At 46.5% G+C, this 26,667-nt stretch overlaps 1 protein-coding gene across 1 annotated transcript in view; it reads left to right on the top strand.

Annotated features, from left to right (window-relative positions):
* The window catches only part of LRRK2 (leucine rich repeat kinase 2), a 2,398,611-nt gene that overhangs the window by 571,471 nt on the left and 1,800,473 nt on the right, over positions 1 to 26,667 (top strand). Inside the window, exon 13 of the mRNA XM_069629211.1 lies at positions 22,606 to 22,730. Coding sequence (XP_069485312.1) covers positions 22,606 to 22,730 — 125 coding nt within the window. The remainder of the gene's footprint in view (positions 1 to 22,605; positions 22,731 to 26,667) is intronic.

The following is a 26,667-nucleotide window of genomic DNA, read 5'->3' as shown; positions in this document are numbered from 1 at the left end:
TTCTCGAGTGAGCACCCACAAGGTCCGTGGATCATCTGCCATGACTATCCCTTCCACATTAACATTTCTTTGTACTTTCTGCAATCACCAGTGTGCTACTTTGTTCAACACAGTTCGGTTTATTTATCGGTTCTCCCCTCGACTCACTGGCTGTGATGAATCACTTGACTTTCTTCGTATCGGGAGTCAAGGCCGGTACCATGGTGGCAGGCTTCTCTCTCTGTCCTGCTTATCAGCGTAGACCTGCTCCCTGTACCATTGACATATGCTGCAACACACTTGGGCTATCGTTCGCGGTCTTATGATTCCTTCTGCTGAGGTTTCGCGGGCCTGAGTTGGAACGGGCAAGGCATTTTCTCTCCCAGTCAGCCTTTCCGGTCTCACCTCCTTTCTGCTCCTCCTGAACTGCTGTTTCTTGATAGCTGTGTCGTCATGCGATCTGCCTTTCTCATATTGTGCTCTCATGCTCCACCTTTAATCCCTGTGGGGAAAGGAAAGCACCGTCGGGTGTGTGTGGTTCTGCTTAATTGCTTGACTTTGCCTGACCTTTGAGTTGGGACATGTCAGGTAAATGGCTTTAGTGTTAGTCCGTTGTCCTTCGTGTCGGGAGAAAGTGTTCTTGTCAGAAAAGGGAGCGGGAGGGTGACATGAGGAATGATATTCTTCATCCTAGGTGGTTTGGTAAATTCAGAATGGTGAGATTGGTAGGGTTTGTGAAACAAACGGGAATGACCATGATTAGTATCATAAAATGATCAGGGGTAATTATGGGAATGGTAGTGTTTTGTCTGAGCATATTGGGGAATGCAGGAAATAATAATCCAAAGGACAGGAATGAAAATGACTTGGAGTATTCGGAGAGTTTCTGAAGGTACCAGGGTTCAGGATCCTGAGGGATTAGTTATATATGGAGGGTTTGTTGGATTTGGACAAGTGATGGGGTGTGAGGAAGGGAGGCAGATGTGGTACAGCCTGCAAAAGCCTCAGGGACTCCACCCTCCTCACCTTGTTCTTCGGTATAATACGAAGTCTCACTTGGGATTTTTCTCTGAGCACAACCCAGAGTTCCACATTCAAGTGATCCCTTCTCACTCTTTCGCCCCCACGCTGGGATCTGACCGTGTCCGCTCTTCTTTGGCCACCTGAATAAGGGATTCTTGAGGTCCGCTTGGGATAACCCTGCCCGGTTTCTCACACTCCCCTCAAGATAATGTGTTGCAAATAAGTCAGTTGTGCTTGTTGATTTATGGTTGTTCAATAGGTCCACCTGCCTGACTTTGAATGCTGCCATGGGGGCCTAAGATTTCCTATTTCATGGGGTGTGTTCAGTGTCTTTGTGATGGATGCTGTATGTGTGCCATTGACTGAGGAATCGGTGCTTTTGATGTGCCCAGCTGTTCATTTTGAAACAAGTGTACACTGGCACACAGGGAGTGTTTGAAGCTTGATTCCTGAGCACAGTGGTTCATTCACTTGACATATGCAAGGGTTCATCAGTCCCTACACCTTCTTGTTCTTCCTTGTGTACCTCTTCTTGCTATCCTCAAAGAAGGTGTATAAGTCTCAGTCTTGAACCGGGGGACAGAACATGTAGCTTGTCATGTTCTTCATTGTCTGTTTCCAATGAAATTGCTCTTTCTTGCTAGGGTGATGCCATATGTTCCCCCTCTTGTGTCTCAGACGTCGGAGGCTCAACTTCTGCTCCCTCCTGAACATCATCCTCTATCACTGAAAATAAGTGTACACGGCAAAGATCCCATGTAATTCATTTTTCTCATTTCCAAGCCTGTCGGCAATCAACAAAAGAATTGTTTTATCAAAAAGATATTTATTCCATAATAATTAAAAATTAATCCAACATGTCCCAAAAACGATATGCAAAATTGTATAAAATGGTTTCCCTCCACTAAACCAGTTCTACAATAACCATTTTCATCCTATAACTACGTCATTCTCAAACATTCCACATCATAAGCATACAAACCCAAACATTCATCCATAAACACAACACCTTATTTAGTGCAAATCAAGCAATTGGTGCAAAATGCACAATGTATATTGTACATCAACATGACTGGTATTTAATACCATCTGGCACTGTAAACCATTACTTATGTGCCGCTTATCAAAAATGCCCATTGATTGGTTAATGACAACATCTACGGCTGACAAGAGTAACCTAGGATTGTAAACACTCTATCTGGAAGTCTCAAAACAAAACCATCAAAGGTTCAAACACCAAAAGTTCGAACCTCTGGTGGTAGCATTGAAAAAAAAAAACAGGGTCTGCGGGGGTGTCCCCCTGCATCGCCCCGCTCACTATACTTTATGGTATACCCGCGTATGGGACACCCCCGCAGCCTTCCGTTAGAAAAAAAAGAAAAAAAAAGAAAAGGACCCTGCAGAGCCAGTTCCCGATCACGGAAGTGAAAGGGAACTGGCGCTGCAGGAACCAGCGTGAAGATGAAGGTAAGTGGGGTTTGTTTATGTTGGGGGTGTGGGTGGGGGTGTGTGTAAAGGGTGTGTTGTGGCTGTGAGAATGTATGTGTGCTCACATGAGAAAGGTGCGATCTTCTAGTAGTTCGCACCTTTCTCATGCAAACAATTTGCCTGTGGTACTTTCAGCCGCGGGCAAATCACTCAGATTCGGAATCCACCTATCACAAAGAGTAACTCCTGTGGTAAAATGAGCTTTAGAACACAATCTATCAAGACACATTTGTACACAATGCCTTATCTCGTGGAGCTAAGAGCTTCCATCAGACTGTTGAGCTGATATCATTGATAAACAGTGTAAATTGTACCACAGGTGAGATTAACAATTTATTTACACAAACAAGCTTTACCAGTGGTTTTCTATGAATACATCACATTGTGGCCTAATGTGTTTTCTGGTTTACTTCTGCATTTTCACTCTCCGTTCCCTTCGCTAAAGATGAATTTCCTGTATCACGAGAACAAATGTAAGATTGCATGCCATCTGACACGTAATGTTAATTTTTATCTTTTTTCAAACGCTCTGCTTTGTGCATTTATTCATCGCATATATGGTCATTAATGTGATGCCCCTTGTATTGGTTAACGTGCATGAATTAATTACAAACTTCAATGTGCATGCATATTTTCTTCATATTTGAGTGTCGGAACAAAGCGCATCATTGCCTGTTTTGGATCCCCATATTATAGTGTCTTTTTAGAAACCACTCCACCTTCCCATTTTTCATCTCTCATCCCCTCTTAAGCTTTGTAAAGGCAAAGCCTTGAGAAATTCCCCCTAAAGAGAATGTTTACGCTATGTCACCTGAACATGAGTCAGTATTGGAGACAACAGATTTGTGGCTTGTGTTGAAACACTGGAAAACCTGAGAGACACTGTTCTGTTGCAATATTTAAATGGCAGTTTGAAAAACTATTAACGAAGCATAGTCCGGTTTTAAATGACTGTGCGTTTCTTTTTCGAAGTCTTGATTCCAGTTTTTGTGATTCCACATTGTTTTCTTGTAGCTTTATCGTCAAGATTGTGTGAAGCTGTTAGATTGTTTGAGCATCTGGATGGTGCCATGTGTCTTTACTGCAGAAATTTCACAGCAGTATTTTTCACAGCTAAAATATGCGGAGGAGAACACCTCCCTATCCCATACTGTCTTGTTTTCAGCAATTGGCTGAATCACATATATGTTGGTTCATGCTGTTTAAGTGAGGCTCAAAGACAATCCGTCTAATCTTCCTCTGGGACTCATTTGGGTAGACCTGCTCTACCGTTTACGTTCCTTCTATGGGTGTGTAGGGTTGTGCCTCTCGCATTCAAGCCCCACTTTGTCTTCCTGTCACACCCGGATGTTCCTCTCCCTGCGTGTCTCTATTCCTCTCCCTTCCTCACAATACTTTCCTCTCTCCAACTCCAACCAACTTCTCTCCTGTGCCTTCCTCCTCTATCCCTGTCTCTCCTTCTACCACCTACGTCTACCCTGCGATGTTATTCCTTCCTATTTTCTCCAACCACTCCTCACAGCGCTACTCTTCTCTCCGCACGGCTCCTCTCCTCTCCGCACGGCTACTCTTCTCTCCGCACGGCTCCTCTCCTCTCCGCACGGCTCCTCTCCTCTTCGCACCGCCACTCTTCTCTGTGCACCGCTACTCTTCTCTCCGCTATTCTCCCCACACTACTTCTTTCCCCTCTCCAAACCACTATTCTCCACACCACTACTCGTCTCCCCTCACCACTACTCCTCTCCCTTCTCCACACTACTACTCTCCCCTACACTACCACTCCACCAATCCTAATACTCACCCCTCTGTTTACTCCCTCAGTCACCTTTCACTCACTCTCTATACTTTCCTTAACACTTTCACCCACCTTATCACTTGCGCCCCCTAACCAATAGCTCCCCATTTCTTCCAAAATGTCTGCACACTATGGTCTACCGCCCTTCCTCCTTCTGGTCTCTTGGTCTGCCACGTCTTCCGATCCACCACCTTCTTCATTTGGCCTTCTTCCCCTAACCAATCTAGCCCTATCTACCCCACCCAGGAGGAGTTACAAGTGTTGAAATTTGTTGTGCGATTCAGCCTAGCTGGGAAGATGGCGTCCCGGGTTGGGAAATGTTGTAGTCCATGTCAGGGAGCTGCGCTGTGGCTAAGCCCAGGGTAAGTATAGGTGCGGTTTTGGGTTCTCCGAACAGCTCCTCTGTGGAACTACTGTAAAGGTCTCTCTTGCTGGGCTGATTGGTTGCAGCCACGAGCCCTAGGGGTGCACCGCATTCCTCGCTGCCGCACAGATCTGCTGCTGCTTTGCTTGATGTCTCTCCCTCTCTCTGCTGGTTGAAGAACTCTGACAGAATGGTCTGCCTGGAGGCTCTGGGGGGGGTAACCTGTCGCAGGTAATCCACCCAGGCTTCTGATGTCAGTGGTTGCCTGGAATGAAAAGAAAAGGTATCGAAAGCATTTGTTTAAAGAGGTATGGAGTGATGTGAAGTGGTACCATCCATGAACATACATGCACTTGCTGAGGAGATGGGAATTGGGGGCTTCTTAACTACTACTACCACCACCACCACCCCCCTCTGGGATGGGACTGGGCCTGGCCTCCAACCCCAGGCTCAGAGGGGTTCATATCCCATCTTGACAAGGTCGGGTTACAAGGTTTCTGACCTTGTCACATTTGGTGTGCAAGCCTTGTATACATTGACAACCAGCGAAAAACTGTTTTATTTAGTTTTCTTAAGTCATGCCAGTGTGAACGAACACATATGATTCATCTTTTTAACCTTTTATATATCAAATTGTTGTCGGATAATCTGGCAGCTCTACAGTTGCTTCATATTCATAGAGATGCAGATATTTAGGGTTACTGAAAACATATGCTCTGCTTTCAACGCTATTATTTGATGTCCTCATTCTGCCATGATTTACATTCCTCTCCCCCTTCAGTCTCTCACCCTTCCTTTTCCTAGTCCTGAGACCTGCTGTCTTTAATCCATTCTTTTGTGATCTGCTCAGCCTGTAATCTCTTCAAAACCAAAATCTTGTGGCAATATGTGCATTTGGACCTTTTAGTCCAAATTTCATAGGAAGCCGATACTTACAAAAATAGTCTACTTGTTGTATTTTGCCATGAAGACCTTCACATTCAGCTTGAATTATAAGAATGTGTAGTACAATTTTCACCCTTTCATCTTCTTGCCCCTACATCCATGCCATGTGTAATGCAAAAGGAGAAAAATACTTTTTTTAAGGTTAGAAAAGACTTGCTCTTCAGTTTGCATCTTTATTTCCAAGTTCTTTAGTAGTGCGATTCTCTTTCAACTCTCTATTCTTCAATCTCTGTGTGATGGTCTTTCTATTATTGGAACCTCTGGGCAACTGTCAAAACCTTTGCAGCACTGACTCTGGGGTCAAAAACACAGTCCCCAAAATAAGTTCTCTTTGGCAGTCTGCATCATTACTTTAGATGCTCTGAGGATTGAAACTAGAATTACCATTGTTTAACATATTGGATCTCTTGTAATTGTCCAGCTTTCCTGGGTCTGGATCATTTATCAATGTACCATGCTACACCATGTAACTTTGTTATATTTATTTTTCAGCACCACATTTGTAGTGCCCTATAGCATTAGAACCACAAATCACAAGATGCACCTCTCCTTGGTTGGTTTGTCACTTATCTGAATCAAAACAAAAGCGGTGATGGCTGGAAGGTTTGGAATTAATCCTAACCGCTGGCACTGATTTAATCTTGGCAACCCTCCAGACCATTCTTCGCCTGCCAAGCCATTACAAAAGGGTAAACACCATATGCAAATCAGGCAGGGTCTCACCCCAGAAGCGGCAGTCTAGCCCCAAAGTACTTGGTCACATCCCTTATGCAGGAGACGACAAGCATCCCCAAACATGTTTCGGCTTAGTTGGGCCACATCAGTGAGGAGTAGCTTGGACCTCTAGACCCAGCAGGCATGGGACCCACATCTGGGCATGCCCGTTCCACTCGCCGTGACTAATGCAAAACAATAGAGTTGATGGCTGGAAGGTTTGGAATTAATCCTAAACGCTGGCATTACTCTTGGCACACTCCAGACCATGGTTCTTCACCTACCATGCCATTTTGGAAAGGGGAAAGACCATATGCAAATCAGGCTTGGTCCCGCCCCAAAAGGGGCAGTCAAGTCCAATCTGCTTGGTCACATCCCTTCTGCAGGAGACCACTTGAGATTAGTTTGTGAGGTTGGCAGGTTCAGTAATTGTGTAGGTGTGCTCATCAGCATCTCTGTTACATACTTCTTTCCAGACACTTCAATGCTGTGTCATTCCCTCCGAGTCTAAGCAATGCCCTTTTTTATCCACCTCTTATCTTCTGCTGCTTGACACTCTGTGGCACTGCATTCTTCTGCTCTACGAAAGGACATTTTCTATTTCTGGATGATCATAGTTATCAACAAAATAATTTCCTGATGATCTTGAAGACATGTGTGTGATTGTTTATCACGTGTCAGTCTGATTCTGTTCTGCACAAAATGATAATCTTCCCAACAAAGAGATGGGCATTTGCATATTGCAGCTCGCTACCTTCTTTTTTCCTTGTTTGCACAAAGCCATCTGCTGTTAGTATGACAAGTGCAAGATTATTTGTTGTAGTTTAATGTATTACATGGAAACATGCTTGACTAAGATGGGATAGATTTCTGGACAAGATAAAACCTTGTTGGTCTCCTTTAAGCTGACATCCTCTTCCTCTCCCTTCAACTAATCCAGAATAGGACTGCAAGACTTATCCTTGGCCTCAAGCCCAGGGACAGCATCTCGCCAGCCCTTACGTCTCTCCACTGGCTCCCGGTGACCACAGGGTTCTAATTCAAGACCCTTTGCATCATCTACAAAGCTGTCTGAGGCCTGGGACGTCTCTACATCCTGCTTTCCCTCCCTAAATACCTCCCTGTTAGAGTTCTTCGGGCCTCTGGCTTAAACACTCTGCCGATGAAATGTTTCTCCAAGCAGAGAGTGGGAGGTAGATCCCTTTCCTCAGCAGGTTCCTCCCTCTGGAACAGCCTCTCTGCCCTCCTCAGACTGGAACTTGATCTTTTTAAGTTTTGGAAACTTCTGAAAACCTTAGTTTTCGCCTCTTCCTTTTTACTCCGCCCCCCCCCCCGATAACGTGCTACCATCCCTCTGCCGGTGTGACCTTTGAGTCATACAGGGGCCAGAGCACCGCCCCCACCAATCCTCCCAACATCCGTTGCCAGATCTTGCCCTTTGGCTCCCCCTCCCCGGATTAGCCCAACCTGGTCCACCCTGTCCATCGCACTTCTCCTCCCTTCCCCCTCTTTCTCCTGCCACTTGGCTTTCTTGGCCCCCCAGCACTTGCTCACCCTCGTCCCCTTTTCTGGGCACCCCTCCTGCACTTCTCCTTCTCCCTCTCCCACACACTTACCATGTTTGTCTTGTACTTGCATGGTAGGATTGTCTCAAGGCCAATATAACAGTTATTTTTGTTTTTGTAATTTTCTTTCCTTTGTCCCACCCCCCGCCCCCTATTTTGTCTTGTGGCACCTGGAAACACTTGTGTATAGGCACCCTACAAATGTCCAATAAAATAAAAATAAATCCTATCGATCCGAGTTTTTTGTCATTTATTTGCTCTGTTGACCAAATATTTTGGTACTTTTACATCTGTGTTGACCAACAAGATTGGCGTTTATCAGGAGCCGTTTACAGGACGTTTGGTGGGACACAGAAGTTGATTCGATAGATGTGTTCAATTGCCTACACTTTCTACCTTGCATGCTATATACAATACACTGCGGGTTACAAGCGGACTGACAGCTTTGCCGTTCGCTTTCCCTCAAATTGTTAGCTTTATGTCTGTGGAAATCTCCCTGGTCATTTCTTTCCTATTTTGTACTTGTAACAATACATCTCTGTACAGATGTACAGAATACCCTGGCACACTCAAGAACTCAACTTCAACAAACAAACCATCAGAAAAGAAGAAATTAATTGGCAAAAATCCTGCTGCATCTCCAACCCCCCTCCGTTCAAGGAACTCCATGATACATGCAGACGATTGATCAAAACTGCCAAGGCCAACTACTACCAAAACACCATAGCCAAGGCCAACCATGAACGCAGAACTCTCTTCAAAGCCATCAAGCACTGCAATAACCCTCTGTCCAACCCACCAGTAGCACTTCATCGAAAAATCCATCATTATCATCTTTCTTCGTCAACAAGATCAGCATGATCCACCAACTCATAGACACTAATGGCACAACTGATGGCAATCTACGCATCCCATCTTGCAAAACCACAGCTACCTGGACAACTTCCAAGACTCCAACTATGGAAGACCTCACTGTCACCCTAGCATCCCTCAAGGCCACATCATATGCAGACGACATCCTCCATACTCTAGCCCCTTCTGACTGAAGCACTCCTCCCTTGCCTGACAATCATGAACAGCTCCCTAACTCAAGGCACCTTCCCTTCGACCCTAAAGACTTTACAAATCCTCCTGCTTCTTGAACCAACACTGGACCTTGTCGACCTCAGCAACTACCGCCCCATCACCCATCTTCCCTTCCTCAGTAAGATCCTTGAGAAAGCAGTAGCCATGCAACTCCTCCAATACATCGAAGCCAATAACTGCAGAACCGAAATGGATACCATCAAGGTGATCGACAATGCCCTTAAAATTCTCAAATATGGCCATCCTTGCCTCCTGGTTCTCCTTGACCTTTCCGAAGACGTCCCAGGCTCAAGTACTGCCTCACATTGATCCAGTCCTAGATTTCCAGTGCTTACCTGAAACTCAACTCCTCCAAGACTGCTGACCAACAACATAGAACACCCTGAAATCCAGACCTTGCTCTCTATGAACCTGAAGGGCTTCTCGCCCCTGTTTGACCACCTGCACCTTTTAGACTCTCACCATTAACCACCAGGTTTTGCATTTACTGATCTCTACTGAATATTATACTGGGCATTAGGGAAGCCTGGGCTATGCTGGAACCAGCCTACGGGGGGGGGGGAGGAAGAGAGGGAGATAGGGAGGGAGGACGACCCCTGTCTTCTAACCACGAAACAGAATAATTTGTTCTAATAAAAACCCTTGAACCATTTTCAAGATTCTGTGGATTATTAAGGTTATCTGTGACAGAAATGGTATGCTTTGCTAGTTATTACATCACAGATTTCTTTTTACAATATAATCAGAAATAATCATATTACTTATGGCACGGTTTTAGTGCTCTCGCCTGGCAAAGTCACTTTTACCAAACATTATTTTTAGGCCTGTTGCAGAACCTCACCCAAAAGACTAGCCCTGTTTTTCACCTGAGGACCACCTCTACCCAGAGCTCCATCCCACTGAAGACCTATCGCTTCCTATGGTCCATCACCCAATCTCTAGTATCATCTCTTCTCCTAGACACATCACTGCCCGCGAATCACATTACTGCCGGAAGCCTATCCCTGCCATGAAGCTTATCATTGCCTCAAGGCTCATCATTAGACCTCACTATAGTTGGAACTAGGGAACTAAGTGAAAGTATTTTTTGACAGTCCAACAGAATTCATTCCAACTGAATAGCAATTTTGGGTAATTACATTAGGAAACATGTATTTCTTTTTGCCTTCTTTGTTTTGATATTATAAATCGGGCTGGGCGAAATTGTTAAATTCTGTTCCGCCAGCCGCCTAAGTGAAATCTGTAAGATTTTGAATCTTTTTGCTGCAATCTACTGTTCCACCACCCCAGCATATCTAAAAGAGCAACGCAAAGTTTCTCTTGCTGTCTCGCAAACCAAAACGGGCCGCGCAAAGATTCTCATGCCGCTGTGTTTACCTAGCATGGATGGAACAGAGCGGCACAAATTTTCTCGTGACGCCCCGTCAACCTCGTATGAATTGAGCAAAAAGCGCAGTGAATTTTCTCATGCTGCTGCATGAACCTACCACAAATCGAAAAAAAGTCCTGGGTGTCTCGTTGTGCTACATGAAACTAACGTGGGAACAAAACGCCATATCTGTGAGAAACCGCACAAAACCGGGTGAAATTTCAGTGGTGTCAGAACTTCTATGCTAATTTCGCAGAACAGGCGGAAGCCGAATGATGTGTAGATTCTGCACTTTTTTTTTGTGTTTGATTCAAAAAATGAAACTTTACAATTTATAACATTTTTTAAAAAAAACAAATAATATTCTCAATTCTTTTCATATTTAGATAAAAACACAAGCTAAAACTTCAGTTCAAATTAGTTCATTTTGTGTAGAAATATCTTTCATTATTTCCTTTAAAAAATTAGTCAGATTAATAAGTAATTTACAGCTATTCCCCCACATACACCTATTCCATAAAGCAAATTTAGACAATTCGGTATCAGAGTACAAATAACTACCTAGGTGTCTAGATCTTAGTTCATCAAAATCTTTACAGAAAATTAATGTTTCAGTAGTACCATATATGTGACAAAATCTACAATCTACACCTTGAGCACAAAACTGGGCGCCTTTATCAACCCAACCATGAATGCGTTCGTAAGTATGGAATTGGTTCAAACGGAACCGCATATATAGATTCCTTTCTAAAAAGTTAGGAAATTGAAATAAGTACCTGGGTAAAACACCCATTTTTCTTCTAAATGGGGCATATTCTTTATACATCTTGAAATTACCAATGTGATCAGATTGCTGACACCAATCCAACAGTTGTTTGCAGGTAAACACAGTATAAGATCTTTTTTGGAAATATTTGTAACTTCTAAAATTCCATCCATTTTCTTAGCGAAATTGGTTAATGTCAGTAGAGAACCATGTTTTATTATTTGACTGAGATCAACATAAAGTGAATTCCTAGGAGGACTTAACATCTTTATGTAATTATTCAGTTTTCTCCATCTCCACTTAGCAGACAGAGGTAGCAGTCCTATTTCATGTAGAATAATTGCATTACAAACAGATCTAGCAAGACCCGAGACCTTTTTCCACATTTGCCCTTGGATCATGTCGGGAAAGACATCCACTTCAGCCATACAAAGATTAAGAATGTACAATATGCAAGGTTCGATCTTCAACAAATAAAACAATGATTGGTATTAAGGAATAATTACAGTATTTCCTAAACAATATACACATTTGTAATATCAAAGGTTTAATTTTTTCCCTTAACATTTTGGACCACCATATCTTAGAATTCTGATCTGAGAGTGTAACCCAAATATCACAACTCTTTGACCACCTCTAATTTTACCATCCCAATTGCCCAATCATACTTTTTGATTGTTTTCTTACCATCTGCAAAAATCAAGATTTTAGATTTGGCCCAGTTTATTTTTAAGTTGTGGTCCTCTGCAAAAAGATGAAGGGCATCCAGCTTATTCTGTAACCCAAATGGGGTTCTGTCAAGGATTAATAGATCGTCTGCAAAACTAATACAGTTCAACTTGAGATCTCCAAGTTTGGCGGATAACATACAACATCCTTCCAAAGAATTTCAATCTAAGAGAGATAGATATTGAATAATATCGCGGCCATAGAACACCCCTGTTTCAGTCCAGTTTCAGTAGGAATTTGATCTGTTAAAGTTCCCATTTTATTAACACGGACCATATAGTTTGTGTTAGAATGTAATGACGCTATCAACGCCACCAAATGTACTGGGATCCCTAAATGGATCATAATCTTCCATAATAAGCATCTTATAACAGTGTCGAAAGCTGAACTAAGATCTAACGCAGCCATATAGACTGCTCCAGTTCCGCTTTTTTTGGATTGACACTGGAGAAGAGATAGAATGGTGGCATTCAGTGTACATCCCATATCTTTACGAAAACTTGTCTGAAAAGTGTTGTTCCTAAATAGATATTCTTGAAGTTCTTTTAGAATAAGCTGAGAGAATACCTTAGCAGAAGCATCCATAATAGCAATGGGTCTAAAATTCTGTGGATCGTCAGAGGGGCCCTTCTTATAAATGGGAACTATGATGGAGGAACATCAAGTAGTTGGAATATTTTTAGAGGCGAAAATTAGCTCAAATTTATTTTTTAAAATGGGAGCCCAGAATTAAGGATCTTATTTAAATACACATGCTGGAATGCAATCCGGACCAGAAGCTTTGGTGTCTTTCAGCTTAAGGATAGCAGCTGTCACATCCTCTAGTGACCAGGGACAATGTTCTAGAATAAATTCTGCATACTCAATGTAAGGAATACTTTGGAATGATTTAGGTAGTGCAAATTTACCACATATATGTCACCCAGGTAGCAGCAAGAATGGAAGATTCACAAAAAACACTTGGACCATGCACGTTTCTGATAAGAGACCAAATGTTCCTGGTATCATGGGCCAATATATTGTACATCATACGCTGATTATCCTTAATAGCCATTTCATGCCTGTGTAGCCTGATCTGATTCTTAAAGGAAACAATGATACACTTTTTTTCCAAGCCAAACACACTTTTGAACTCAAATTCAATCTAACTAATTTTCTAATTTTATAATTTCTTATGAGTTTTAGATTATAAATTATTAAGTCAAAAGCATGGCGATGTTCAATATACGAAGGAGATGGTCTAAGTTCATGCGCAATATCTATCAAAAATGCTTGAATGATATTATTTAATTTTACTTCCATTTCTGCTTTCGTAAACTCATATCTGGATTTGATAGATGTATATGTTGGATCCTCTTTGATTTTAACAATCAGTTTTCTGCAAATGTATCTGTTCTAATAGACACACCTGGCCTGTTGAACTCTATCAGTTGCAGCGATTCTTCCTTAACTAATCTCCAGTTAATCATATTGAGACTAATAGAAATGGCGAGATGATCCCCATAACCAAAGTTTAATATTTGGGTAGGTTCACAAAGATTATACAAATGTGAGGATAGGAAAAAATGGTCAATATATGAGCTACGATCTCCACGTTTCCAAGAAACCATGTAGGATCCATGCTTAGGCTTAACTAATTGCATGTCCCACCCTAAAAAATGTCACACCCACTTTTGGCCATTTATCACGATAAGTGGTAATCTCCCATTTTCTAAATGCACTACAAAAGGTTCAGTCCTATAACATGAAGAATTAAAATCTCCACCTATAATAATCTGAACATAATCCATAGTTGAGAGTATATCTTCCATAATTCCATCAAGGACTTGCAAGATTTTATCCCAGGTGACTCGGGCCCTGTATCAATACAAGGAGATAATTACTAGATCTGGCTCATACAGTCCCTTAGTACTTAAATGAATTACAAGTAAAGTTTCATCTTTTAACAACTTAACATCAAAATTACAGCAGTTGCTTACTAGACCACCAAATGGCCTACCCTTTGAACCCCTAGTTGCTTCCACAGTAAATGTACAAAAACCCTCAATAGTAAAAGGGGACATATGCATTGTTTCCTGAAGTAGAAATATTTCATGATTTTTGCTGAATTTATCTTTTCCAAACCACCACTGGAAGTTCGCAAGAACACAACAGTTCCAGGATGTAATTCTCAAATTACCCTTGCTACGCTATCACATCTGTTAGTGTTCGCAGTAGGGCATGCAGTACTACCAGACCCAGCGGTAACTCCATTTAGGGCGACCACTAGGGCAAGCAATTGTTTCAGTGTATCAGCACTTAGATTTAGCTCTGGAACCACTTGTGTGTTCACAACTTTAGGAGTATCAATTACAGGTAGTGTTGCAAAAAATTAATCTGCATCCTTAATATTCATAAAGACAAAAGGAGTAAGACCCAGATCTCTGAAATTCTCCCTTTGCTCCCAGACCATCTTCATAATTAACATTGACTGGAAGCCACATAGCATACGATGATTACAATTAGTTCCTAGCCCTACCCAGTCAAGGTCATCTGAACGAAGAGTTCTTAGGGGAGGAATGGTTTGAAAAATGTTCATCATGAAGGTTCTATTCAAATTATTTCTACCATTCATTTGCACATTATTTTCCCACCCCATAATAACCAGCATATCGGGAGCCAGTTTTACATCCTGTGCCAAACTGTTAGCATCTAATATAGAATCATCATCTTCAAAAGACGACTCAGATTCCGATTGGACCTCAATTTGCGGACAAAAATTTTGCTCACCTCATATTATAATGAATAGCATACTGTTTTGAATCGAGGATATTCGTTCCTTCTCCCCAAGGGGGATTCTCCCCCTTTGAGGGTAGGGAGCTGAGCCTACTCCTCAAGACCCTCCAGGGGTCTGGGCAAGTGCACCCTCACTGGGAGAGACTCCCCCTTAGGAGACAAGGACTCCCGTTCCTGTGAGTAACTCCCTAGACCATCCACCGTTGTAGCATATATGTGATGATTGGATATGAAGAACATCATAAGATCCAGAGACGTGCCTGAAGACAACATTGAAATACCCAATTGTGACCAAGGAGAAGGATGTCTCTTTATGAATAGATATACATTTACCGGAGATGAGTAAGCTGAACGAGAAGAACATGCAGAAGAGCGGAGAGGCGAAGCACCAAGCCAGAGAGAAGAACGTAAGCAGGGGAAGCCCCCTGATGTAACGCCTGGAGGAGGCAGAGCTGAGGAGAGTCGCAGAGACCACCACTTTCGGAAGAGTCGTAAACAGCAGACCGAAAACACTGGAGCCCTGGCGTTTCCAAGTAGAAGGGACCTGAGGTGAAGGGGGATCCATAACCTGGTGGTGGCGTGACCATGACAACTTTGTGGTGGGTCATGCACATGTCAGAAAGCACCAAAAACCACCTAGCTGGGGAGACACCATATGACCTGCATCCAGACCCAGTCGCAATGAGAGAGAGGACCGAGCGCAGGACACCAACAAGGAGACGCACAGAACCCGGATCGGACGGAGAGAACACGAGAGGGCTGAGCCAGTTAGCATCCCCCTGCAGATGCAGCGTTAATGGGGTGAACGGGAGAACCAGGAGGCCACCAGGGTATTGTCATGGAGCAGGAGGAACTTGTCCCAGTGAAGTTGACAAGATACTAAAGACAAAGCCGTTGAAGTGGAACTGTTTGACTGTGTTAACGAATACGTCTGAAAGAGGCGGTATCAAGAACTTGACACAATCACCCTGGGAAGAGGGAGAAGTTAATAAATATGAATGTGAAGTCAAGTGAACCAAACAAGAGCAGACATAATCTAACTGAACAACCCCAGGGGAGGGGGAATGTCCAGTCCCTACAAAGCTTAACCAACCTAAAAAGGCCTGGGTTACAAGAAGCAGAAAGGCATATGTTTGGATCAAAGTACAAGAAAGAGGGATAAAAAGAACTGGGGAACAACTGTCCCAAGAGGAGAGCCCAATCCCAAGTGCATTGTAAAGGAATTACAAGAGCTTGTCCAGAAGGGGGCATGAGACGATTTGAAGATCTCTTACTGAAGGGAACTTTTGACTGAAGAGAAGCCTTTGCCATAAGAGAATACCAGAGAAGGGGAGACATTCTCCTAGTATAATTTAAGTTAGTTAAAGTAATGGTAGGGTCACCTAGAACTGGTTTTGGACTGTGGATATATACATTTGGAAGTACTGACAAGCACTTGTAGTTTATTTATATAGGCTGGGTTAACCCTCTAGCAATAGGCAAGGATAGGCCTTAACTTATTATTCTCCAGCATGGGGTCTGGCATGGATTCACATGCTCATGAATATTCCCCGTCGTCAGGCTGGGAATCCTCGGTAAAGAAAAAACCAGTATCAGTTTCGTTTCTGATCTGTCTTTCGTAGTAATAACCAATCACTGGTCTCTGCGTCATACTGACCACAGCCAATGACTGCCCTCTACCTAAGCACCGCCTCTGGCAGCCATCTTCAGATTTTTACCGCACGTTCATGTGTTGGGATCCTCGTGCTATTGCTCTCGAGCGTTAGTGCTATTTTTCGCGCTTTTTCACAAAAAACTTCGATTCTTTCGGTCAAAAGAGCCTCAAGCTCCACCGATCCTACATCCGATCAACGGGGACCCGTGTCGGATTCGTCTGTGCCCCTCAAGGGTGAAGATTTCGTCGAGCTACACTTCGGAGGACTCCAGAAGCTTCTCAGGCCCGGTCTCGGAGATGGCCCAGGAGAAGGGAAGCTCGACGCCCGGAAAGCTGTTCAGGGTCTGCCCTGGATGCCAGCTGCAGAACGTCTTTAAGGAGGACGAACACTCTTTCTGCCTTTACTGCCTTCATGAGGACAAGACGCACGTGGAGAAGGACTGTGCGTTTTGCGGCAACATGTCGGAACGGACCATGAAGGACCGCCATCAACGTCTCGCCAACTGGCTGGAGGGTAAGAGCCCGTCTGGCGAGAAGAAGAAATCCGAGCGGTCTTCTAAGACCTTTGAGGGCGCCCCGGCGACGGGGGCCCAACATAAGGCTAAGCACCGCGAGTCCGCTGGCACCGGGAGCGCCGAACGGTCGGGCTCTACGGGCGCCAGGCAGGGCGCACCCTCCCCGGCACCATCAACCACGAGCCAACGCTCTGGGTCGGGTAAGAGGAAGGCCGAGCACCCGGCGAAGCTCCTGGAGAGGCCCCGGTCGAGCTCTAAGGCAGAGGAGGAGCGTGGCAGTGCCCCCTCCCTCAAGGATAAGGCGGTGAGCGCACCTAAGGTGGTGAAGGCCTTGATCCATCCGACCAAGCCCTCTATCGAAACGGTCGCGGCGGCCCTGGCTCAGCCTGTGGAGGCTGCACCAGTGGTGGCGACTTCGGGGCCCAGAATCTCCCTGCCTCCTCGGAGGGAGTCTTCTTTTGTGCCCATCGATAGGACCCCCGTGAAACCCTCCGTGGGGAAGAAGAAGGGGGGGCAGGGCGTCGTCGTAGATTCGGCCTCAACCTCAGAAGAGGAGCTGATCGAGGTCTTAAGCCACGGCCTAGGCGTGGAAGAAGGCCAGCCCGTCGGAATGGACCCCGACGCAGGTGACGACGACGACATCGTCGAGGATACCGACGGGGCCCCTGCTCACCCGTCGGATTCCCCTCTGCCAGCGCCGCAAGACAACTCGGCGGCCATTTTGTTGGCCATACAGTCCTTATGCTCCGAGATAAGGACGAGGCTACCGTTACCGACGGAGGAACCTCTCCCGTCGGGGGATCCAGAACCGGGACCTTCTGGTGTTCCCCCTACCAAGAAAAGAAGGATCCATCCACCACCTCCTTTTCAACCGTCGCGCCCCGTCCAGCCCTCCTCCCCGTCCACCCGAGGGGATGATACGGGGACTGACACGGCAGCGACGGGTACGGACAACGAGGCATACGACGAGGATATTCCGTCGTCGCCTCCCGCCAGGGCTTCTCCGCCCGACGAGATCGGATCTTTCCACTCCATGATCTCCAGGGCTTCCGAGCTTTTCCAACTCTGCCCTGAGGAGAAGAAAAAGGAAGGCTTCCTTTATCAGCGGCGCGAGGCCAAGAGGAAGACGGTCCTCGCAGGGCCTCTGTTGGACGACATTTGGGATGAGGGCCTTTCCCTCCTCAAGAACCCTTCCACGACGCCAGCTAGAAGAGACCGGTACGAGAAAAAGTACCGGGTCCCGGACACGGCCCCCCTGTGCCTCCGGGCGCAGCCTACCCAGGATTCCGTCGTCTCCGCGGCAGCCAGGAAGAAAGCGGGGGGGGGGTGCGGCCTCCACATCGACTTCCCCGCCGGACGGCGAGGGAAAGAAATTGGATGCTATGGGACATAGAGTCATCTCGTCGGCAGCGACGACGATTAAAGCGGCCAACGCCTTGGCTATCGTGGCTCGCTACGACAGGGAGCTCTGGTACAAGATAGCTCCCCTGCTGGATTTTCTGCCGGACGACAAGAGGGCGGAGGCCCTGGAGATCCTGCAGGAAGGTGAGGTGGCCTCGGACCACGCCATCACCGTGGCGACGGACATCGCCGACACTGGGTTCCGCCAGCTGGGCAACGGCGTTTGCCTTCGACGTCGTGGATGGCTCAAAGCTACGGACTTCCGGCAGGACGTCCAGACCAGGTCCTGGACATGCCCTTCGACGGGAACAACCTGTTTGGGAAGACAGTGGACGATTCCCTTCAGGCCATCAAGGCGGATACTGAGACGGCCCGGCCCTTGGAGTTCTGCAGCAACGACGGACGCCCTTTCGGAGCAGCGGAGGCAAGGGCGCCTCCAAAGGTTCCGGCGGCGGTTTCGCTTCCTACCGTCAAGCGGCCCGCTCGTCGTCGCAAGAGGCCTACAGAGGACGAGGCAAGTCTAGCGGACCCCGCCGTCGTCGCCAAGGAGGTCAAGGCGGCAAGGCCGCGTCCAAGCAGGATTGAACCGGCCGTGGGGTCGGGCCCCCACCGAAGCACCCCGGTGGGAGGCCGGCTGGCGGGCTTCGTCAGCGTGTGGGAGTCCATCTCCACCGACCGTTGGGTGCTGGACGCCCTGGCCCGGGGCCACGCGCTCGAGTTTCAAAGAAGGTGCCCGCGCGTCCCCCCCGTGGCCAGGAAAGAACTTCACGTCCCTCAACTTCTCCTGGAGGTAAAGGCGATGCTCAGGAAGGGCGCCATCGAACTCGTCCCAAAGAGGCTTCGGGGCTCCGGAGTCTACTCGAGATACTTCCTCGTGAAGAAGAAGACGGGAGGATGGCGCCCCATCCTAGACCTGCGACGTCTGAACAAGTTCATCAAGGCGCAGAAGTTCCGGATGGTCACCCTCCAGCACGTCCTGGGTCAGCTGGAGGAAGGAGACTTCCTATCGTCGTTGGATTTGGAGGATGCCTACTTCCACATTCCCATCCTAAAGGGGCACCGAAAATTCCTCAGGTTCGTGGTCCAAGGGCGTCATTACCAGTTCAAAGCCCTTCCCTTCGGACTACGGTCGGCACCCAGGGTATTCACCAAGTGCCTCGCACCGGTGGCGGCGCAGCTGCGCCGCGAGGGGATTCACGTCTACCCCTACCTGGACGACTGGCTCATCCGCGCCAAGACGAGGGAGCTCGCCGTGGTCCACACGGCAAGGACCGTCCAACTCCTCACGGACCTGGAATTCTCCGTGAACTACGCCAAATCCCACCTGGTGCCCGCGCAAGTCGCACTGTTTCTGGGAGCGAGGCTCGACACAGTGTCCCTTCTGGCCTCCCGGTCGGAGGAGAGGACCAGGACCATCTTGGGCAAGGTGCAACGGATGTTGGTGGCCGACGCAGCCAAAGTGAGGTCCATCAAGTCCCTCCTCGGGATGATGTCTTCCTGCATCTACCTCATTCCCATGTGCAGGCTCCGGATGCGCCCGTTGCAAGAATTCCTGGATGCGCGCTGGATCCAGACGACGGGCAGCTTCGAGGAAAGGATCAAGCTCGACGAGAGCTTCCGACGAGCGATACGGTGGTGGGGCACCCGCGCGCATCTGACGGCGGGCATGGACTTCCAGACCCCAGCCCACCAGGAGACTGTGACCACGGATGCCTCCCTGGAAGGGTGGGGAGCGCACACCGAAAATCTGCACGCAAGGGGACTCTGGCTCCCGACGGAGAAGTCCCTGCATATCAACGTCCTGGAGCTCTGTGCAGTGTTTTGGGCCCTCAGGTCCTTCCTTCCGTCCCTCAAGGGCAAGGTGGTGAGGATCTTCACCGACAACACCACCACCATGTTTTACATCAGGAAACAGGGCGGAACCAGGTCCCCAGCGCTGTCCAAGGAGGCGCAGGACCTGTGGCATTGGGCCGTCGCCCAAGGGATTTTTCTGGTGCCGTTTCATCTGGCAGGGATAAAAAAGACCATCGCCGACTCACTCAGCAGGGAGCTGCGCTCGTGCCACGAGTGGGAACTACGGCAGGATCTGGTGGATCGCCTCTTCCGACGGTGGGGCACACCCCAGATCGACCTGTTCGCGACGGCGACGAACACCAAGTGCCGGAGGTTCGCCAGCAGGTTTCCCCAGACGAGGAGCATGGGCGATGCTTTCTCGTTCCCCTGGGAGGGCCTGTTCCTCTACGCGTTCCCTCCCTTGCCTCTGCTAATCCGGCTCGTCAACCAGCTCAAGAGGTCACGGTGCAGGATGATCCTCGTCGCACCTGCGTGGCCGAGGCAGATATGGTTCCCGGACTTGCTGGACTTGTCAGCGTCCCCGCTGATCAAGCGGACGCGGATCTACTCTCCAGGGAAGGAGGCGCCATCCTCCACCACGACCCGAAGTCGCTGAACTTGCAGGCCTGGCTCCTGCAGCGCTAGAGTTTGGAGGATACGACATACCGGCCGATTGCAGAGAGGTTCTTGCAAAGGCCAGGGCGTCCTCGACTCTTAAATGCTACGGACACAAATGGAAGAGGTTCTCTGTCTGGTGCCACGCACAGAAGATTAACCCTCTACGGATTACGGCTCCCCAAGTACTGCCGTACCTGCTGACGCTGGCCAAAGCTGGTCTGGCACACGCGTCCATCAAGATTCATCTTGCTGCGATCTCCCGATACACCAGAACCACGGGGCGGACGTCCTTGTGGTCTCATCGTCTGGTGAAAGAGTTCATGAAGGGACTGTTCAGATCGTTCCCGCCGGTGAAGGCTCCGGCCCCGGCGTGGGAGCTCAACGTGGTGCTGACCAAGCTCATGGGACCTCCGTTCGAGCCTCTGCACTCGGCCCCGTTGAAGTTTCTATCGTGGAAAACAGCTTTTCTTGTGGCCATCACCTCCGCACGACGAGTGGGAGAGATCCAGGCCCTTTCCTGCAAGGCCCCGTACTTGACTTTCCACGACACGAGGGTAGTGCTCAGGACGCACCCCTCCTTCATGCCCAAGGTACCGTCGGACTTCCATCTCAACGAACCCTTGGTGTTACCTGTGTTCTTCCCGTCGCCTTCGTCGCCGGCTGAGAGGACTTTGCACTCGCTGGATGTAGCTAGAGCGCTGAAGTTCTACGTGGACCGCACGAAGGGTTTTCGGAAGACGTCACAACTCTTTGTGAACTTTGGACCTGTCAATCAGGGGAAGGCTCTCTCGAAGGCTTCCATCTCCAGATGGCTCTCCGGCTGTATCATGTGCTGTCACCGGTTGGCAAACCGACCGCTGCCTGGCCGTCCGAGAGCCCATTCCACCAGAGCGATCGCAGCTACCACGGCGTTCCTATCTGGTGTGCCCCTGCTGGACATATGCAGGGCTGCTACGTGGAGGTCGACGCACACCTTCACGAAATTCTACTGCGTCGACCGGGATTCCAGGGAGGAGTCCAGGGTCGGCCAAGCAGTGCTGCGCAACCTGTTCGCCTGAGGTGAGCCTGGTGAGGAGGTAAGATGCTTAATGTTGAGTTGATGTGATGCTTAATGTTGAGCCTTTGCCACCTCCCGTGGTTGTGCATGTGTGTACTGCTATGTATTCTTTATTCATGAGCATGTGAATCCATGCCAGACCCCATGCTGGAGAAGGAACAAGTTACTTACCTGTAACTGTTGTTCTCCAGTATGGGTCTGGCATGGATTCACATGCGAACCCTCCCGCCTACCCCTCTGCGGCTCTTCACTTGGTCATACTGCCACTTCACGTGCTTCCAAATCTGAAGATGGCTGCCAGAGGCGGTGCTTAGGTAGAGGGCAGTCATTGGCTGTGGTCAGTATGACGCAGAGACCAGTGATTGGTTATTACTACGAAAGACAGATCAGAAACGAAACTGATACTGGTTTTTTCTTTACCGAGGATTCCCAGCCTGACGACGGGGAATATTCATGAGCATGTGAATCCATGCCAGACCCATGCTGGAGAACAACAGTTACAGGTAAGTAACTTGTTCCTTTTCATAAACCCCCGTAAAAATGTCCTCCAAGTGTCCACCAACTTCTTCCAACCCCCCCCCCCCCCCCCAAGATACGCACAAACTACATTATAAGCACTCTCTCTTATGCTGTAAACGGCACAGGGCTCATCAGTAATTTTGAATGTACTTATTTTACATTGGAGTGCATTCTATTTATTGATAAACTATTAGATTGTATAGTCTATGTGATTAAGTATTTAATTAAATGTAAAGGAAAACATGCATTTCCGTTTTTCTATTTTGATGATTCACATGCATTTGATTTGATCTCAAATCAATCTTCAATGTCACTCAAAATGTAAAATAATGTAAATAAATGATAGAATTGAATGGGACAGTTGTTTAGCAGTGTTACTAATACAGAACACATATCTTTTGTGTTTTCAGTTCCCTCAATCTAGATGCAATGACTATGGCTGCATCAGCGATCATACATACTTTGAAGAGGCACGCAAGCATGTATTCAGTACAGCTGGAGGCTCTACGTGCCATTTCACATTTTACAATATCTGGTAATTATAGATGCAGTTTGACTTGGGGTTTGTTTTTCATGTATCACAGTTGCACTGCGGTATTTGTGTCTTTCTACTAAACCTGTGAAATTTCAAACGTGTTTTGTGATGATCATATATTTGCAATAAATTAATATCATCTCGAAGTATTAGGGAGTATAGCCTACAAATTGTTCATTCCATAAATAATCTGCTACCTATTTTATGTCCCTCAGGATAAAACGCGTCTGATCAAGGACGATAGGTAACAGAGTAAAGGGCAGCATTTCTGCTTTTAAATACAAGTATTATTCCTGATATTCGAAGACTGTTCCGAAAAACTTTATCATTAAAGAAATGTGTGTTCCTGTTCACTGAAGTGCCTCAACTCATTGGTACATATGGCACCCTTTTGCTGTGGGGAACGTGGTGATTTCTTACTAGAATAGAAAGGTAAAGTGGGCACTTGTTTGTCACACATGATGGAAGGCACAATATCAGAAGTATACACTGCATATTGTTTTGATATGTGTGACACTCACTTAGGACCGTAGGAGGGAATGGGGCTCTCTGGGTATTTTCCATTGTATCCATTGGAAAAATCACTGCAAGGAAATGTACTTGGTACTCCATACCAGAAAAGTGGTATTCAAGAGGTCAGGGATGGGGATCAGTAATGCCATTTTAGTTTGAAATAAATTCGGAGAAAATCAGTCACAGGGAATGTCTGCCATTACTACAGTGTCCGTGGGAGATTTGCAGGCAGTGCAGGCCCCCATTGTTAGTCCACTTCAGTAGTTAAGACTCTGTGACAAGCGCAGTTTGGATGCTGAAGAACCAAAGTGGAGCAGAGCCAGAAAGATGATAGAGAGATCAGTGCAGATTACACACCTCAAATGTAGATAAGATGAGAACAAACATACTCCCAACCTCTGCAACAGGAACATGGGGTTGAACAGCCACCATAATGCTGCAAATTGATCTCAAGATGGCCGACAGCCTGCTTGAACACTCAGGCTGAGAGTGCTGGGGCTAGACCAAATGAATTATCAAAGCTGCCACACCACCTGAGCCCAAATGAAATCGTGGCATATGCGCCTGGGGAACATCCACCAATCAGATAAGTTCAATGTAAATTTAACACAGACTTTCCAATCAGGACCCTCACTATAAAAATTAGTGCTCAGGATAAACAATAAAAAGAGACTGAAGCCTCCAGACTTGGAATAGGTTTGGAGGTGTTCCACTGTTTTGATGTGAGAAGCAAGAAAAAGCAGGAGGTGACCCAACAAAGTAGGGATAGACTTAGACTGCTGACAATGGCAGGAGAAAATACAATAAAGATCCTGGCAGGAGCCAGGGAATATTCAAGAGCTAGGAAAGGCATTGCCTGCTGGGGGAGCTATCCCAGAGCCTGGTAGTTGCGGCAAAGCCAACAGAAGCTGGTGAAAAATATTTTGACCTTAACAATCTGACCTGAGGCATGTAGGAGGCACAAGGGCAGGGGTACAGCCCTTGACTAGGGGTCCATATTTACTGCAGCATGGCATATACAAATCCTACCCAGAAGGACCCCTAGGGCAAGAGCGGGAAACCTTAAAGGGGCTTGCCTTAGTAAACACAATTAGAGACTCCTATGGCATAGGAGGAAAGCTGCATGGTTTGGCCCCATTAGAGTATCACAATGATCCAGCCACGCTGGGTATTGTGCGTTATTGGGATCCTAAGATAAAGGCAAGTAAAGTGTGCTAGTCACTTTCAACACCCTGACACCATGAGCAAATGTAATACCTCTTTGCTGGGTAGAGACACATGGCATATGTGTGTAATAAAGTCTGGTGATGACTTTGGGTCTAATGACGCAAGATCCTTTTGGCAAAGGAACTCCTTCAACCTACATAGTTACTCCTCAATTCTTACACAGTTTTTCCAAGAATATCTTCTTTTGTGTTTTGTGTTCTGTGGCAAACCAGAAGGACTCTGAAAACAATAGGTCATGTTATATATGTGTTCATTCAAAATAAAAGGAAAATGACTAACTCGCCCTGTCACTATGAGGGAGATTCCCTGCTGTCTAAAACAAAAAACGAAGGGTGCTTGTCGTAGTCCAAAATAAACGTCCAAATGCCTAAGTTTCTAACTGTCCCTACCACTTTAGAAAAACCTAACTAAATAGACTTGCAGAACAACCTCATCATGTGTTTCTGCAGGGACACATTTCACCAAAATGCCACGGGCAGCGGAAGTGATATAACATGGCCCTTGAACTCTGACATCACTGGAAGTGATGTTGCTTGACTCCACCCCCAAGTGACTTCACGGGAAGTGATGGTACACAACCTTTCGTTGTTTCAGATGCCTCTAGGACCTGTGGTCCCAGGTGCTCCTTATTTAAGCCAGATCTAGTAAACAAGGCACAGAAGGGGGCATGATTTGTCCACGATAACACATTTGGAGAAAGTCATTATTCAGATTAGACATGGAGCCTATATGTAAAAAATACATTATGCAGTACGTTTAACAGGGTAACTGAAATCTCTAACGCAGGCTACAGCTAGTGTGAGGTGTCAGTAAGGAGAGGCAGACAACTGCTTGTGATTTTTCTCAACTGACGTTTTATTGATACCAAAAGGTGCAAAGAAAACCTAACTAAACCTACTCTACCAAGGAGTTACCTACCTAGTCTAGGTTCTAAATAAATTCTCCTAGCATGCACAAAACTGGCCCTCACACTAAACAACATAATATACAAAGCAAATAAGAAACAACATAAATTATTATCAAACAACCAATGACTTGGATAACCTTCACCTGTCCTGGATAGAACCTTTCCCAGGATTGTTCAAAGTCACTCTCTCCAAGTGTTCATAAGGGAAACAAAGTATTGAATCAGTTCTTGAAAGCTCCAAAAGAAACAAAAGTTCACCCAAATAAAAATACACTGGCAACAGTTCTTTATCCATCTGTTGAAAAGTTCCAATTCCAATAAAGAAAATGGCACCAATAGTAATTATCGCTTCTACTGCAACAACTATCGATATATTTGTAGCCTCTGCAGCATCTTTAGTATATGATGTCAGGATTCTTCTTCTTTCGCCAACCCCTTTTCTGCAATGTTCACTGGGCGCAGACTCTTTCGCTCCAGTGTTCTGCTTCAACAACTTTTGTTCTCTGATAATAATATTATTGACAACCACAGTTCTGTTGGCTCTGCTCCAACTTGGTACTTAATGATTGTTAGGCAACTTAAAGACAAGACTCTTCGACCTCCACAGGTAGGCAAGGCACTGTTCCTTCCTATTAGATACCCAAGAAAGTAGACCCGCCCTTAAATCCGCATTCCATGGGCTTAATATATGTAAAACAACAACATGGGGGTGGACTGAAGATAAGATTTAACAAATAGTTTTTTATAGCCCCCTTCAGCTGGCTTTGGTACAAGATAATAAAAAAAGATGTAAACATCACATAAATATAAAAAGTACACAATAAATATGTAAAGTGCAAAGGGTGCGTTTCCCCAAAATGGCGGAAATGGGAAGAGGAATGTTTTAAAGTGCATTAATGGGTTATTTGTGATTATCTCGAAGATTAAAGGCAGCACAAAAAATACTTTTTTTGGGGGGTGGATTTTGTGTGGCCTTTAATATTCTAAATACATCAATTACTCCCCTCCCCCACCTTTGAAATCGGGGGTTTCATCCTCAAATCCCTTCAACCTCTGCCCCACCCTAACCCCGCCTCACATTCACAACTTTCCCCCAGCACCCGCCCACATAAAAATGCACACAAGAACACACACGCAGACACACTCCTTCTCCCCACCCCACTCTCCACCACAAACACTGTCCCCTTTCGTACACGCACACAAAAAACACACACACTTACCGGAAGCCGGTCTTCCCCTGCCCATCTCGGTCAGCCTGTAAGCCCAGGCGTGCACTTCTGTGCAGCAGGG

This window comes from Ambystoma mexicanum, chromosome 12, assembly GCF_040938575.1.
Source record: "Ambystoma mexicanum isolate Mex_15411 chromosome 12, UKY_AmexF1_1, whole genome shotgun sequence".
Lineage (NCBI taxonomy): Eukaryota > Metazoa > Chordata > Amphibia > Caudata > Ambystomatidae > Ambystoma > Ambystoma mexicanum.
This window is presented reverse-complemented; position numbering and strand designations above follow the sequence as displayed.